The following is an 18251-nucleotide window of genomic DNA, read 5'->3' as shown; positions in this document are numbered from 1 at the left end:
ATGGAAATGTCATTATATAATAAATCTTTTCATATTACCGGAGAGACCAGAATGAAAAAAAGTGACAGATTTAAAAGCAAAAATACTTCTCACCATATAATCTGAGCAAAATACAGCAATAGCCTAAAACTTAAGGGCAGGTTTTGTATTTCGCCTGAGATGATACAGGTGCCGCAGAAACCTCCAAGCTAATAGCAAGCTATAACACCAAGATTCAGTTAATTTAACCCAGCAAATAATCATTGCAGAGAAATTATTATCATTTGCTCATTCTAGGAGCAAGTTTCTGAACATCTGATGTATTAAACTTTGTATTCTCTACCATTTTAATGGTTTTTTTAATAATAAAATTAAAATGTTTTAAAATTTTTATTGGTTTTGACGGAGGGGGGGAGTGGAGAGAGAAGCATCAATTTGTTGTTCCACTTGTTTATGCATTCACAGGTTGCTTTTTATATGTGCCCTGACCTGAGAACAAACCTGCTACCTTGGCATATCAGAACGATGCTCTAACCAACTAAGCCAGGGGTGGGCAAACTTTTTGACTCGAGGGCCACAATGGGTTCTTAAACTGGACCGGAGGGCCGGAACAAAAGCATGGATGGAGTGTTTGTGTGAACTAATATAAATTCAAAGTAAACATCATTACATAAAAGGGTACGGTCTTTTTTTTTTTTAGTTTTATTCATTTCAAGCGGGCCGAATCCGGCCCGTGGGCCGTAGTTTGCCCACGGCTGAACTAAGCCATTGGTCAGGGCTTAAAACAAAAAAATTTAATAACAGATTTTAAAACCCATAAGAGTTCCATCTTAGCTAATTTTAAGTGTACAGTTCAGTAGTGTTAAGTTTATTTACATTGTTGTGCAACGGGTCTCCAGGACTTTTACACCCTGCAAAACTGAAATTCTATACCTACTGAACAACTCCCTGTTTCCCCCGTGCCTTAACAGCTGCCATTCTACTTTTTTTCTGTCATTCTGTTTTTTTAACAGATACTACATTTTTTTCTGTCACTCCCTGTTTTTTAACAGATAATATAGTATTACACCAGTCCCTATACAAGAAACTATATATATGTATATAAACACATATGTCCATATATACATATATACATAAATACATATATATGCTTTTGAGTTGGTATTTTAGTTAGTTTGGGGGGTTTCTTGTTTAAATAATTTCATCCTTAACCAAAAGGTGGATAGTAGAAGGGACCAAGCCTTGCCTCCAATATGTAGTAAAAAACACAGAATAAGTGAGAATTATATTATAGTACACACTACACTATTTCCAATCCACCATGCATACTAACAAAATTATTATAAATAAACAGGGTTACTGGCCAGTAGCAGAAGAGCAACTAACCAATATGACATGACCTATTTATATGGAAAAATACATGGTACATAGAAAGAATAAATATTGGACTCACTTTGAAAATAGCTTAATAAATAATAAAATTCTCATATTTTAGCCTTTATATTTTACAAGAAATTTCCACATACAACAATTCATTAAGTCAAGTAAGTCACAAACCATCCAGAGCTGTTTTCTTCATCTGTAAAAGACATCATAAAAGTGCCTACCATGCTGACTTCAAAGGGTAGAAACAAGGGAAAAAGTGAAGTAATAAATGTAAACACAATTTGAAAGTTGCAAATACTTCTACATATATGTAAATTGTCTAAAGATAAATCCAAACAACTGTAGTACTTATAACTAAGGAATAATCCACACAGTGTCCTGCATACAATTACTATTTACTAAACATTCATCAAATAATTTATAGTTTCCTGAATATGATGAGACAGCAGAAATCCTCTACACATTTGGCACATAGAAAATGAATGCTCTTAAATCTGCTACTGGTGAGATCAAAGTTAAAAGGAGGTCAAAATATAAATCTACATGCTACATATAACAAGAACAAAAGGGACTGGATTATGGGTATATTTATTTGTGATACAGAGCAGAAAATCTTTAGGAAAATATACTAGATAAGTAACTTTTTCCAAAGTTAATTTCCCTTTGAATTAGTGATTTGGTAGACTGCAAAACCATCAGTGAAACGCTTCTTCAATGAAAAGTACAAGGGCATAAGCACAGGCTAGATTCCACACAGGACAAATTAATGCTAAAACCAAGAACAGAACTACTTCTCTGTGACACTAGTTACAGAGGTATGTGGGATTTACATGAAGAATCCTACATCTCAATCTTTAAAAGGTAAGTTGTATCAAATTTGAGAATATAATTTTAAAAAGCCATATACAGTCCCTTAGCTCCATCTCTAAATTGTATAATTTCGCCTATAGTTGCTTATACAAATCAAATGTAAGAGGGTTTTATTATCTAGTAAGCAGGCAAAGCATTCTCAAATTCTGAACCTTTGGTAATGAGCTCTTTATAATCACTTTTTTAATTCCTCCCCCATTTGAAAGAAATGCTTTGTTTATGACACTATTTGCTAAGCTTCTATAATCATCTTGGCACTATGACTCATAAATCTGCACCCAAGTTGATCTGATTCTAATGGGATCCACAAAATCAATCAAAAGTAATTCAGTCCATAAAGTGTCCAGATTGCGGGGTGCGGGGGGGGTGTTTGGGGGGGGACTAGTGCTGTGAAAATTAGAAGGTTGTTGTTTAAGATTTTAATATAGCTCTATTACATGTAAAGGTCCTACTTCAATTAAATACTAACCCAAAAATCAAAAACCACTTGTTCTCTAGGTGTCTTTGGAGCCAAAGTAATAAACTCTCTTTCAGAATATATCAAGTTGGAAATTATCCAACTAATTTCAATTCTTTCAGTCAATAAGAAAATACAAGTAATCAATTATAATACTTCCACTCTTCTTTCCAACAAATATTTATTGAAAGCCTACAGTGTGCCAAGCACTTACTAGCTTGATAACTCAACATAGCTTACAACAGCCACAGAACCTTCATATAAAAATGATAGTATAATTAAATTTTCTTAGCCTTTTTGAACATAAAATTATGTTCAAGGACATATACCTCAATTACTTAAATATAATAAAATTTGATGTGGAGTATGTTAAAGTAAATGTAGGGAAAGAACCAGGGAAGCACTTAACATTCTTTTCCCTTATAATATTTATCATTATACTTGAAAATTTTTAATCTCTTAAGAAATGTACAGCTATTTACCCAACCCATCAAACTACTGAAAGCCATATAATGTAGCACAGTCTTAATGATAAGTTAAACACAAGAGGGCGCACAAGGCTGGGAAATTAATGAAACCAAATGCAAGTTGCATTTTACTAAATTTGCAGCTCTTAATGCATGGTCACATGGATTTATAAAGGATTCTTCATGCATGTACTCTGGGTTAATTGCACTGAAAATATTTCCCTTTCTCAGTACTTTCCAGAAACCAAATCACTGCTTCTCAGATAATACAAATTATTTATTCAAACTGACTTTCACCTAAATTTAATATTTTATCATTAAGAAAAATTATGACTTTTAATCAGAATTTTATGCCACCTTTTAATCTAACATCTCCTTGAAAAACTTCTGTTTAAATGCTAACCAACTTTTAGGAGCATTTGATATCTTATTCCTTAGCATATCTCATCAGTTTGGTTCAAATAAACTCTTATTAAAATTCTCCAAAAAATAAAATAAGTAAGTAAATGCTAGCCAACTTCTGAAATTTCTCTTTTCAAATATCATTAAAACATTCATTAAGTGATTATAATTACAATAAACTTACTTGCAGGAAATAGATCTCCAACTTTTTGAAAATGACAAATCTGTATTATAATATCAGCTATTTAATTCTCAAGCAGTAAATATTCTGTCTACAATTATCTATTCCAAGAATGGCAACCAATCCCAAATGGTAGGTTATGACTTCATTAGTTCACTTCCTCATGAAATAATAAACTACCTCAGGAGTTTATGTAGGTGAGACAATTGGATTAAGATTACAAAGCCTATAGGCAGAAGCAAAATCCAAAATAATTCCAGAGCATATTCTGCCTACCTCAAGATTCACAGCAGAATATAATCTACACACAAACACACACACAGTTCTAGGTATGTAGCGCTATTCAGCTTTATATATACATAGTCCTAATGCTGACTGTGACACATGAAATTACTCTGGATGTCAACAATGTCACACTGTATCTAACTTCTACAAAGAAGAGGCACATCACATGAGGACCTGGCATTGTAGACAAAAGCACAAAAATATTACTTATCCCTTATATATCCTATATAATTCCTATATAATAAAAGCCTAATATGCAAATTGTCCCCCCAGACGGTGGTTCGACTGGGAGTTGGACTGGAAGACCTGGAGTTAGACCACTCGCTATGACATGCGCTGACCACCAGGGGGCAGCACGGAACATGGCAGGCATCAGCAATGCGCTGCAACCTCACAGGCTACCTGGGGGTGGGGGTGATGGGTACAGAGGTGCGGTATGAATGCAGGGTGTCCCCTGCTCACTCTCACTCCCCCTGCTATTCTCCCCCGGAATGCCAGGGCTTGCACACTGGAGAAGCCCCCGCACTCAGGTGCCAGGTGCCTGCGAGGAGCCCGCCCGGCTTCCCGCTACGTGGCCCAGGTGCCCACGCTGCGCCCCGGCTCACAGTGTCCTGCCACGCTCACTGCATCTCCGCATGGGGACTCGAGCAACGTGACTCAGGCCAAGGGGTTGCGCAGGGGCCCGGGAGCCCAGGTGCTGCCCAGGGCCCAGAGGTCAGCTGGTACCTGCCCTTCCATGCCAGACGCTTGCACTTCAAACACCAGCCAGACATAGGAACCACACCCCCAGGCCCCTAGTTATTATGATACAAGAACAAAAGAGAGATGAACCGACTGTTAGGATCAAGAGAGTCAAGCAAAAAGTCCGTATTAGTAGCAGTGAGCTACAGGTTAGGGGGTATGGATAAAGACTGACAGTCCAGAACAAAAGATAAGGGATATATTATTTTAGTGATAAAAACTCAAAGCCCAAACTAAGGAACTAACAATCAAGAACCCAAGAGTGGTAAAAATCCAGTCAATTAAATAAGTTATTTGTAATGTGAGCAGGTGGTATTGACCATATACTACAATCTACCTAGCTGAACAGACTCCTAATATACTTCTTGCCAAGTACTTCTGGACCAGAAAGGGGAAAGTGCCTATAAAGGATATCACAGGGACAATCCTTGAAATATGAATAGGATCGTCAATTAAATAGCAGTATCGTATCAATGCTAATGTCTTAAATTTAATGGTTATACTGTGGATATATATCAGAGTATTCTCAATACATACTGAAGGATTTATGGGTGATGGGACATCATGTCTGCACTTTCTCTCAAATGATTCCAAAAATAACAATTTATTTAATGTGGAGTACATTATAAGCCAAATATGGTAAAATATTCACTATTGGAGGCATCTAGATGTAGGCTATTCAGGAGTCCTTTGAAATAATCTCACAACTTTTCTATATGTTTCACATTATCTCAAAATTAAAAATAGACCAGCCGGCATAGCTCAGTGGTTGAGGGCTCGATCCCAGTGAGGGGCGTGCAGGTGGCAGCCAATCAATGATTCTCTCTCATCACTGATGTTTCTATCTCTCCTCTCCCTTCTTCTTTGAAATCAATAAAAATATATATTTAAAAAAATTTTAAATAGCCCTGGCTGGGTGGCTCAGTTGGTTGGAGCATCCTCCTGTACACCAAAAGGTTGTGAGTTTGATTTCTGATCAGGGTACATACCTAAGTTGTGGGTTTGATCCTCAGTCAGGGCTCATACAGGAGGCAACGGATTAATGTTTCTCTCTCACATCAATGTTTCGCTCTCTCTCTCCTCCCCCTTCTTCTCTCTTTAAAATCAATAAAAAGAAGAATGTTCCAATTTTGGTAGTAGTAATACTTCAACTTCCAAAAAGATTAATTTTATTTAGGTATACTTGTCATATTAAATAAGATGTTCCTATCTTCCTCTCCTTCTCCCTTCCTCTCTGAAATCAATAAAAATATATTTTTTAAAATAATAAATTCTCAATTTTTCTAAGTTTAAATCAATGCACTAAATAGTTTAATATTTTTGCATTCCTTATACATTTATAATCTGCAGTTAGAATGTTTTTAATGTTTTGACAAAAACTTTTAAAAGTCACAGAACAATCAAAACTTTTCCAAAGATCACACTGGAAGATTTTTTTCAGCTTGCAGCCATTTCTAATTGTACTGTAATACCATGCAAAGTAAGGACTGCCTTTACATGCTATTCCCATTATACTATATCTCACTAAACATACGAAAGGAGGCTTTAATGTGGGATATTTGAGAGAAATGCTAGATTCCTTCCAGAAATTAAAAAGTAGACTGCAACTGTTGAGGAATTCAGCTAACAATAAACAAGAACGTCTAAACCATCAGGGTGATATGTTTATGGTCTGTGAAATCTGCATCCTTAGAAGACTTCAAGAAGAAAATGCAATTACATCTCCTAATTTTCTCATTGATTTTGACCAGGGGTGGGGAACGTCTGGCCCACGGGCCATATAAAGCCCATGAAATCCTTTGGTCTGGCCCTGCCAAGGCATTAGAGCTGAGTTAATTAAATATTTGACCAAATACAGCAGGCTAATTTTTAAGTTGATAAATTTGTATGGCCCTCAATTGGTGTTATAAATATCCAAATGACCCCGGGCAGAAAAAAGGTTCCCCACATGATTTAGACGCTGATTTTTTTTTTTTTTAAGTGGCCAGCAATTGTAGGACTATAAAATAAGTAGAAGACAAACTTTCTTTTTTTATTTCCATGGTATAGTACCATTTTTTTAAATTCTTTATTGTTGAAAGTATCACACCATTGACTTCTCCCAGCCCGCTCCCAACCCTCCAGCACAGACCTTCATAGAAGACAAACTTTCAAGGAATTTTCAAGCTAGTTTAAGACTCAGATATATTCAAGTGACATGTTTACATAACAATATAAATAATTAAGTGAAATTAGCAATAGACAAATGTTTTATTATATTCATAGCTCAACGTTCCAGGAAAGCTTCCAGGAAAAGGTTAAGGGTTGACCCTGGCTGATGTTTAACAGTGGTTAGAGCTTTGGCCCATGCAACCAAGGGTCTTGGATTTGATTCCCAGACAAGGGCATATAGCTAGGTTGCAGGCTCAGGAGACAGCCAATCAATGTATGTGTCTCTCTCATCTATCTCTCTCTCTCTCTCTCTCTCTCTCCCTCTCCCCTCCCCCTCTCCCCCTCTCTCCCTCTCTCTCTGTCTCTCTCTCTCCCCCTCCCTCCCTCCCTTCCATTCTTCTCTAAAAAAAAAGAAAATCAATGGAAAAAATATCCTCCCGGGGGGGGGGGGGGGGGGGTACGTGGAGTTGAACTGGACCTACTGAGCCCAATAATACTGGGAGCAAAGGAGAAAATTCCAATCACAGAGGTTGGCATAAATAAGAAGGAAGACGAAAAAGGAAAAGACTAGACCAACAAAATCAGGTTTTTCAGCAGAGCAGCAAGATATAAAGGGGGAAATGTAACCAATTGTGCACTCTTGAATATCAGGCCAATTGGCAACATGGAACAACAGAAGATTCTATGAAAGTAAATAAAGTTTCTACCTTAGGCCATTTGGGATTGAGAAGCCGAGCTTTGATTGCATCGTCCAGGGCCTTGTCATACTGCTGGATTTTCATATATGCTGCAGATCTATTGCTGTATAAGATGCAATTCTGAGGGTCAACAGCCAGAGCTTCATTGTATAAAACAATAGCTGTGTGGAAATCTCCATCATGACAGGCCTGGTTACTCTGACGAACTTTCTCAACAAATTCAGCTTTGCTCAGCACTGGACCATCAGGACTTCTCTGGCCAATAGTCTTAGCACCAAAGAGAGGAATCTACAAACAAAGAAACTTTGTGAGACAAAGCTCTGATAATCCGGAGGGGTTCCTTGTCTGAACAACATGAGAACATGAACGTTCTCCATGGTCTAATCCAGGGGTGGGCAAACTTTTTGACTCGAGGGCCACAATGGGTTCTTAAACTGGACCGGAGGGCCGGAACAAAAGCATGGATGGAGTGTTTGTGTGAACTAATATAAATTCAAAGTAAACATCATTACATAAAAGGGCACGGTCTTTTTTTTTTTTTTTTTTTTTAGTTTTATGCATTTCAAACTGCCGGATCCAGCCCGGGGGGCCGTAGTTTGCCCACGGCTGGTCTAATCTATAAGATAGTTAACTTTGTGCCCTGAAAGACAATAAGCTTTCCAAGAAGCAGTCAACATAATGCCTTCTGTAGCATCCCTTTCAACATATATATATGTGTGTGTGTACATATGCATATAGTATACACGTATATGCATATATTTATAAACTTACATATTTATACTTACATGTGTATATATTTTTTGATAGAATGAATGAGTGCAAGAGTGCTCAAGCTTTTCCTTGGCAATTTAAAGTTATACTAAAGAGCCCAAGCTGGTGTTGCTCGAAGGTTAAAGCATTAGCCAGAGCACCAAAAGGGGTCACATGACGGGTTCCATTCCAGGTAAAGGGCACATACCTGGATTACAGGTTTGATCTTTGGCCAGTTGGGCATGTGTGAAAGGCAACCAATCAATGTCTCTCTCTCTCACATCAGTTTCTCTCTCTCTCTCTCTCTCTCTCCCCCACTCCCTCCCTAAAAGGCAATGGAAAAAAATATACTCAGGTGAGGATTAACATACATACATACATAAAGTCATACTAAGGGAAAGATAAAAATATAAACCTACCCCTAGCTGGTTTGGCTCAGTGGAGAGAGCATCGGCCTGTGGACTAAAGGGTCCCGGATTCAATTCCAGTCAAGGGCACATGCCCAGGTTGTGGGCTCAACCCCCAGAAGGGGGGATGCATGAGGCAGCCAGTCAATGATTCTCTCTCATCATTGATGTTTCCATCTCTTTCCCTCTCTCTTCCTCTCTGATATCAATAAAAATATATTTAAAAAATAAAAAAAAAGATGGCTGCACTTAGGAAAATAATGAAAGAAACAAGATCAAAGTATTAACTATGCTAAGTTATCTTTGAATATAAGGTTATGGATTATTTTTATTTTGTTAAAGTTTTCTTTCTCTTTTCCAAATATTAGGAAATGAGCATATGTTTTAAAATAAAAATAAAATTTTAGCTTTAACCGGTTTGGCTCAGTGGATAGTGTGTCAGCCTGCGGACTGAAAGGTCCCAGGTTCAATTCCGGTCAAGGGCATGTACCTTGGTTGCGGGCACATCCCCAGAAGGAGGTGTGCCGGAGGCAGCTGATCAATGTCTCTCTCTCATCGATGTTTCTAACTCTCTATCCTTCTCTCTCCCTCTCGGTAAAAAATCAGTAAAATATATTTTTTAAAAAATAAAAATAAAATTTTAATGTACCGATGAATCTTTTTAGATTGGCAAATTTGGAAACTGTAACTGGCTACTACCATGGAATTTCTAAGAGAAACACCAGTTTTGGAGATCACTAAAAAGAAAAAAATATCTGCTAGAAATTATATCTTGGCAATTTAAGACCTTATTTTGATGTTGACTTTTCCAACTCACTAAGTTTTCTATGACTTTATAGCAGTGACCTTAAAACCAAAGGGAGTGACTCAGTCAAATGTTATTCATTTTTAAAACATGAAAATTATGAACTGCATTAGAGTCCTAACAGAAGAAACTTAAGACAGCAGTAACAAGAGACAGTTTGCATGTCTAAGCAGGCTTACCCTAACTGAAATTAAAACAAAAAGTGTAATTTTCTTCCCATGTCTTCCTTTAATATTAAGTCCAGACCCTCAATTCAAAAGAAGACAGATCTAATATGTAACACACCACCCTGTACAAAAGTAACAGATTCCTCACAGAGATATTTGCATTAAAGAGAACAAATTCGACCGAGTGGAGAAAGAAAGGCAGAGCTAATCTCCCACATAGGCAACCACTATTTTTCCTCTGCTTACAGGGATATCATATCCTAGATGTCCAGGACAATGTATAGGGCTATAAAGTAGTTCAAAGACAATGAAAGGTAAAAACTTCATGGAATCAGATAACCCAGAAAGGTACACTGCATTCCAGACAAACTATTTTCCACTGAAGATACCCCGTAATCTTTTTCCAAGTCCATTTCAATTATTTTACAATTTTTCCCAACAGTCCCAAAGTGGAGGGAAAAGAAACTATCTTTTATTGAAATAAATATGATCAAAAGAAGCCTGTCATGAGATAATTAGAAAGAACGCTACAGAAAAACATACTCAATCCAGCAGGAACCTAGAAATTCATAATTAGAGAAAATATAATATTCTGTGCATTCACATCGGTCAGAGAGAGTGAAATCTAGGTCAAAGCACAGAAGTACAGAATTCTGAACTTCAGTCACCAATACTTCTACAAAACCTACACTTTAATCCAATGTAAGAGTCATGGTTGGCAAAAATGATCCTTGATAACCAGACAAGTGTTCGTGAGACTTAAAACAGGGTTATAGTTTAACTCCTCCTCTCACTCCTCAACCAAGGATATTTTTCCGTTGATTTTTAGAGAGAGTGGGAAAGGGAAAGAAAGAAATATTGATGTCAGAGAAACACATTGATTGGTTGCCTCTTGCACCCGCCTCTGGGGGAGGGGGGGAGGGGGGAGGAACCTGCAACTGAGGTACATGCCCTTGACCAGAATCAAACCTGGAACCTCTTAGTCCAAAGCCGGACGCTCTATTCACTGAACTAACCAGCCAGGGCAAAAAAGGAACAACTTTCTATTACTTCTACTGACTCTGGTGGTGATAAAATAACTGTATATACCTTTCTGAAGTCATAAGACTATACACTTTAAAATTGGTAAATTTTAGCCCTAGCAGGTTTGGCTCTGTGGATAGAGCGTCGGCCTGGGACTGAAGGGTGTTGGATTCCCGTCAAGAGCACATGCTCAGCTGGGGGCTCAATCCCCAGTAGGGGGCAGGCAGGAGGCAGCCAATCAATGATTCTCTCTCATTGATGTTTCTATCGCTCAATCCCTTTCCCTTCCTCTCTGAAATCAATAAAAATATATATTTTTTAATGGGTAAATTTTATGGTAGGTAAATTTTACCTAAATAAAGATTATTTCAAGTAAAATAAAAATTAAAGATATTTTGTGCAGTTTTATCTTATTTGAGTTAAAATGTCTGTATGTATTTCTGTGAATGTGTCTACCTATTGTTAGAAAGATGCACAGAAAAAGTTCCAGGGGAAACTTTTGAAAGTAGCAATCTCTGTATGAGTAAGGTTATGGGGTTTGGTTTTGTTTCTGCTTGTCTTATATTTTCTAGTTTTATACAATACACACATTCACCTTTCATGATTATAAAAGGGAGTTTTGTTAAAATAAAGATCAACTTTGATTTTAAAGTTTCTTATAGAAATTTCTGTGAGTTACCAATCTGTGGTTTTACAGGTTATACTTTTTTTTTCCAATTACAGTATAAATTTAATTGTAGTTGTGATTTTGGAGGTAAGGTGTTATTGATAAAATAGTATTTCCAGTGTAAATAATTATTTTCTTTGATTCATAGTGAACACACATTCAATGAACACAATACATGCATTCATATTTGGGTTAAATTGTGTCTCTGACTTCTTCCCATACAAAATAGCAATCTACCCTACCTACAAAAACACTATTAAGTCTAAGTGCAAACATCAACCTTTGTCTCTAACAGAACTTTTTTTTTTTAATAGCAACCATCCAAAAGAAACAATGGTAATCATCAATTTTTATTTTAAAAAATATTGCTTCTGCTTTTAGAAGAAATAAGTAGTGAAAGAACAGGATAACATATAAGAATTTTGGGATAAAAACAAACAGCTTTGAGTTATACTTATTATTTTTAATAATAATTACAAATACATTGTCAGACACCCTATAAGCAGCTTAGATTTAGCAAGCTGTTACAATGCAACAGTGTGGAGCGAGAGAGGTTTTCATTATTCCTCAAGCACTCAGAGTTTTCTTGGGTCACAGAAAAGTGATAGGGACAGGAAGAGGTTTGAGGTTTTTGTTTGTGGTTTTTATCTTTGTGGTTTTTGGGTTTTTTCAATGTATGTGTGGGTCTGTGGTTTTAGGTTTGTTTGTTTTAGGGAGGGTTTTGGTTATTTTTGTTTTGGTTTGGTGCTTTGTTTGCTTTTTTGTTTTTTGGCATGCTTTTAAATGCAGTTCATTAACACAGGAAGATAAACAACAAATATCAAATCCCTACCACATGTTCTGAATACCTACTGACATTCTCCTTTATTTGTCAATTATATGGGATAGGTATTACTATCCGATTACATATATGAGAACACTAAGATGTATAACAGTTAAAATTTGTCAAAACACATACAAACTAGTAAGAAGCAGAGCCAAACTTGGAGATGTGAATCTAAATCTGCATCCATACTTAAGCTTTCAAAGACCATTCCTCATTATTTTAGGGAAAGATTTGAAACAGAAAATTGGATCAGTCTATCATTAAATGATGAAGTTAAAAGATATATCCCAAACTAAATTGTATTTCTTTCATACACTAGCAATAAACTAGTGATGAACAATGAACAATACAAAATTAAATTTTTTAAAAGTCCATGTACAACAGCATCAAACAATAAAATACTTAGAAATAAGTTTTTGAAAGAAGTGCAAAAAAAAAAGTGCAAGAGTTGAGACTGGAAAACTACAAAACATCACTAAAAGAACAGATTAGGCCCTGGCTGGGTAGCTCAGTTGGTTGGAGCATCGTCCCTATGGACCAAGGTACAGGTTGAATTCCCAATAAGGGCACACAAAAGAGTCAACCAATGAATGCATGAATGGGTAGAACAATAAAAATTGATGTTTCTTTCTCTCTCAATCTCTCTCCCTCTCATCAATAATTTTTTTAAAGGACAGATTAAACAATGCCTATAAAATCCCAAGTGTTTTTTGGTAGAAACTGATAAACTGATCTTAAAACCCAGGGACTCAGAAAAGCCAAAACAGTCTTGAAAAAAGAACAAAATTACAGAACTTACACTTGATTTCAAAATCTTTTAAAAAGCTACTGTAATCAAACATTATAGAGCTGGCATGAGAATGAATAACAGAATAGAATGGAGAGTCCAGAAATAAACATAACATATAGACAGTTGATTTTCAATAAGGGTGCAAAGACCATTCAGTGAGATCGTTTTGGGGGTGTTTTTTTTTCCAATATATATTGCTGGGACAACTGGATTACCATATGCAAAAGAATGTATCTGGACCACTACCTTACACAAAAATTAACTCAAAGTGGATCGACAACCTAAGCATAAGGGCTAAGAACTTAGAATTGTTAGAAGAAAGCATAGGGGTAAACCTTCATGATCTTGGATTTGACAATGGATTCCAAGATATGACACCAAAAGCATAAGGAACAAAAGAAAAAATAGATAAATGGACTTCATGGCAAAACTTCTTTTGCAACAAAGAACATTATCAAAAAAGTAAAAAGACAACCTACAAAATGGGAGAAAACATTTGCGAATCATATATCTGATTAGGACTTAGTATCCAGAATATTTTAAAAATTTCTACAACTCAATAACAAAAAAGACAAGTAACTCAATTAAAAAAAATGGACTCCCGCCCTGACCAGTTTGGCTCAGCAGATAGAGCATCAGCCTGCGGACTGAAGGGTCCTGAGTTTGATTCCAGTCAAGGTCACGTGCCTGGGTTGCAGGCTTGATCCCCAATAGGGGGTGTGCAGGAGGCAGCCAATCAGTGATTCTCATCATTGATGTTTCTATCTTTCTCTCCCTCTCTGAAATCAATTAAAAAATATATGGGTGGGGTTTTTTTTTAAATGGACTCCCCTCCCTGCCTCCCACCTCCCTAGCCGGTTTGGCTCAGTGGATAGAGTGTTGGCCTCAGAGCAAAGGGTCCTGGGTTTGATTCTGGTCAAGGGCACGAACCTCGGTTGCAGGCTCCTCTCCAGGGTGCAGGAGGCAACCAATTAATGTCTCTCTCTCTCTCACATCGATGTTTCTCTCTGTCTTTCCCCTCTCTCTTCCACTCTCTCTAAAAATTAATGGAAAAATATCCTCAGGTGAGGGTTTAAAAAAAAAAAAAGAGACTCCCAGCCCAAAGAAATGGACAGGGATTTGAATAGACATTTCTCCAAAGAAATACATAAGTGGCCAATAAGCACAAAAAATTATGCTTAGCATCATTAGTCATCAGGGAAATGCAAATCAAAGTTGCAATGAGATGCCATTTTACACCTACTAGGCTAGCTAAAGTTAAAAAGACAGAAAATAGCAAGTATTGGCAAGAACGTAGAGTAACTGAAACCCTCACACATTGCTAGTGGGAATGTAAAATGATGCAGTGCCTTAAAAAAAAAAAAAAAGTTTGTCAGCTCCTCAAATGGTTAAAATAGAGTTATCATGGGACCCACCAATTGGGATATACCCAAGAGAAGTTAAAACATATGTCCACACTAAAACTTATACATAAATGTTTATAGCAGCATTATTCATATAGGCCCTCTGTATCCAGGGGTTCCATATCCGGGATTGAAAATGTTCAGATAAAAAAGTTACATTGTTGCTAATGTGTACCATGTAGTTACACATCTAGGATGCTTGCCTCTGAACATATACAGACTTTATTTTTCTTGTCATTATTTCCTAAACAACACAGTGTAACAATTGTTTATGTAGCATTTACATTGTGTTAGGCATTATAAGTAATCTAGAGATGATTTAATGTATTCAGGAGGATGTGCATAGGTTATATGCAAATATTATACCATTTTATATAAGGGACTTGAGCATGTGGGGGTGGTTCTGGAACCAATCTCCCACAGATACCAAAAGGCAAGTATAACCAAAAAGTAGAAAAAATCCACATGTCTATCAACAGATGAATAGATAGATAAAATGCGGTATATCCTTTTAACAAAATATTATTCGGCAATAAAAAGGAAGAGTGCTGATACATGTTACACAGCCTCAAAAAAAACACTGTGCTAAGTAAAAGAAGCCCGTCACAAAATAAACATAAGTTACATTATGTAAAATGTCCACAATAGTTAAATTCAGAGACAGAAAGTAGGGTAGTTATTGCCAGAGGCTGAGAGAAAGGCAAGGAATGTTAATGGGTACAGGATTTCTTTGTGGGGTGATGAAAATGCTCTCGAAGTAGATAACGGTGATGGTGGACACACAGTGAGTATACCATAAACCAGGATTGTACAATAAGAGATAATCTTAGTGTAAGTGAATTACATCTCAAGAAAGCTAGGTTTATTTAAAGATACTTTTTTTTAATGTCAGTCATGGGGATGTGATGCACAGCATGATAAGTATACTTAATAGTACTGTATTGCCGAAACCGGTTTGGCTCAGTGGATAGAGCGTCGGCCTGCAGACTAAAAGGTCCCAGGTTCGATTCCGGTCAAGGGCATGTACCTGGGTTGCGGGCACATCCCCAGTGGGAGATGTGCAGGAGGCAGCTGATCGATGTTTCTCTCTCATCGATGTTTCTAACTCTCTGTCTCTCTCCCTTCCTCTCTGTAAAAAATCAATAAAATATATTAAAAAAAAAAAATAGTACTGTATTATATGTAAGGTAGTTAAGAATATATCTTAAAAGTTCTCAACACAGGAAAAAAATTTGTAACTATGTGTGGTGACGTTTACTAGACTTACTGTGGTGATCTTTTTGTAATATATGCAAATATCAAATTATTATGTTGTACACCTGAAACTAATGTTATCTTCAATTATATCTCAATTTGAAAAATAACATCCAAAGAAACTACAAAAATGCCACACTGAGGCAATAAAGCACCTAATTTTCAATACTATTCAGATACAATCTCAACTACCAAAGTCTTGTCATCCTATACATTCATATTTTGTCAGTGAACAAAAAAAGAAACTAATAAAATGAAATCAACTACTGAAATTTCTAAAAACATGAAAAAAAAAAAACAGCCCCTGAACTATCAAATCACTTTCACTCAAACAATCCTATTTTAGCATTGACTCTGAACTAAACATAAGTCTCAATTTCAAAATGTCACACACAGAGGACAAATACTCAGAGGTTTGAGCAAATTTCCAACTGTTCTGAATAAACAGCAATTCAGATTTGCTTTGATGACCATGTAAATATTTACCTGCCTCAAAGAAAACAAAATCCTTATAAACCTAGTGTTCCCAAATGATGGAAAGAACCATGCTTTTTTTAAAAAAAAAAATTCAGAATTTTGTTTCAAAATTAGTGTTAACCTAGCTAGGGTATTCATAGTTGATGGCTTATACTAAGCAATGTATATACCCTGCTTTGCCTACAACCTATACTAAAAACAAGGCATTATAAACAGTCACAAAAGTTACGTTTGTAACTTTGTCTCAAAATGTCTCGAGAACTATTTTGGAAACTCCCTGAGTCCTTTAGTCTTGCTACAAATATTTACTGACCATCCACCGTGTGCCAGGCACTGCACCGGGTACCAGGATGCCACGGTGACCCATCAACAGAACGGGTCTCTCTGGCCACAGGAAGGCAGCGCTTGTCAAATGAGCCTGATGATGACAATTTGGGAGCTTGTTTAAAAGTCAAAATCTGCCCGGGCTGGTTCGGCTCAGTGGATGGCGTGTTGGCCTGTGGACTGCAGGGACCCGGGTTCGATTCCGGTCAGGGGCACATGCTTGGGTTGGGGGCTTGATCCCCGGTACGGGTTTTGCAGGAGGCAGCCGATCCATGATTCTCATCATTGATGTTTCTCTCTCTCTCTCTCCCCCTCTCTCTTCCTCTCTGAAATCAATATATTTTTTAAAAAAGTCAAAATCTGCTCATATGCTTTGGAGAGTCCGCGGGCCCGGGGTGAGTCGCGACGCCCGTATTTTCATCAGGAGCCCCTATCTCCCCCCGCCCCCGCGGTTCTGAGAACCCAAGGCTCAGGACCATCCCACCCCATCCAGCACGATGCCACACCTCCAAAGTCCATTTCGCTCAGCATCCCTCACCCGAACCGACATCCCAAACACACCACGAATCGGGGGTGGAAGGGAAGCATCCCCGGGTCACTTTGTACTGAACCACCGACAGACTTGCTTCCTTCCTGGGACGGACAGCTCACTCCCGGAGCTCCCACCCGGGCCGGGCTGCACCTGAGCCTCCCGCGGCTGCGCGGACACCTGTCTCCCAGCGGCTGCCGTCCACCTCTCCGGCGGGCTTAGTCTAAGGGCCCGCCGCCCCGCAAGAACGGAGGAAAGGCGGAGACGCCGCGCGCATTAGGCGCCGACTGTATACCGCGCCCCCAAGCCCGGCGCGCGCGCACCTCCTCCCGCGAAAACGGAGGCGGACAGGCGACAGGCCAGTCCCCGCCGCCCGCGGGTGCAAGGCGGGGCTCGAACCCGTCCGGCGGGCCGGGTTCCGCCTCGCGGGCGCTCGTCCGCCGCCGAGGCCCGGCCGGGCTCCCACCGACGGAGTTTCACAAAGAAAGTCTCCCGGCCCGCGCCCCTCACGCACTCACCGGCGCCGGCGGCGACTCCGGCTCCCGCCGCCTCCGGCTCCGCGCCGGAGTCGGCCCCGGGGTTGGCTCGAGCGCCGGCGGCGGCGACTGCTCCATCCCCACGGGGCCCGGGCCGCGTCCGCCTCGAGCTAACGGTCCCGCCAGCTAGGAGCGCGCGCCGGCTCCGCGCGCCATGTTCCCGCCGTGCCGCGCGCCGCCGCGGCAACCCCCCACCGCCCCTCGCCGCGCACGCGCACGCGCGCCGCCGCGAAGCCCACCGCCGCCGCGCACGCGCGCACGCGCCGCGCCCCCTCCTCGCGGGCCCCGCCTCGCGCCCTCGGAGCCGGCCGCTGTTCCCGGCGTCGCGCCCACCCCCTCCGCACCCGTCCGGCCCCGCAGGAGCGTTCGCCGTTCTGGGTTCAGCGCCGCCGCCTGCCGCGCAGCCGACCACCCCAGGCCGGATTCCTAGGCTCCTTCCCGGCGCGGCTCCTTCTGCTTCACCCGTTGCACAGGGCGTGGGGCGAGGCTCTGGACCAGGAGGGACTTACCCCCTCGAAGTGCCGGGCGAAGGATGCCTCTAGGATGACATCCCGGCGTGGAAGTGGACAAGCACGTGCGCGAGCAAGCCCTGGATTCTGGGAGAGCCAGGCTCCATGAGACCCCGAGTTACAGTCCCGCATCTCCACTAACCCTTTGCGTGATGAAGGTCGGGTAT

General features: G+C 39.5%; 1 protein-coding gene across 1 annotated transcript in view; it reads right to left on the bottom strand.

Annotated features, from left to right (window-relative positions):
- The window catches only part of TTC28 (tetratricopeptide repeat domain 28), a 379564-nt gene extending 361814 nt beyond the window's left edge, over nucleotides 1–17750 (bottom strand). Inside the window, exons 1-2 of the mRNA XM_036353570.1 lie at nucleotides 17558–17750; nucleotides 7627–7905 (exon numbers count right to left, since the gene is read on the bottom strand). Of these exons, the coding sequence (XP_036209463.1) occupies nucleotides 7627–7905; nucleotides 17558–17653 (375 nt within the window). The 5' untranslated portion in view covers nucleotides 17654–17750. The remainder of the gene's footprint in view (nucleotides 1–7626; nucleotides 7906–17557) is intronic.
- Nucleotides 17751–18251: the final 501 nt, after the last annotated feature.

This window comes from Myotis myotis, unplaced genomic scaffold (genome assembly GCF_014108235.1).
Source record: "Myotis myotis isolate mMyoMyo1 unplaced genomic scaffold, mMyoMyo1.p scaffold_m19_p_20, whole genome shotgun sequence".
NCBI classification, from domain to species: Eukaryota; Metazoa; Chordata; class Mammalia; order Chiroptera; family Vespertilionidae; genus Myotis; species Myotis myotis.
The sequence above is the reverse complement of the archived record's forward strand: the minus strand, read 5'-3'. Positions and strand labels throughout refer to the sequence as shown.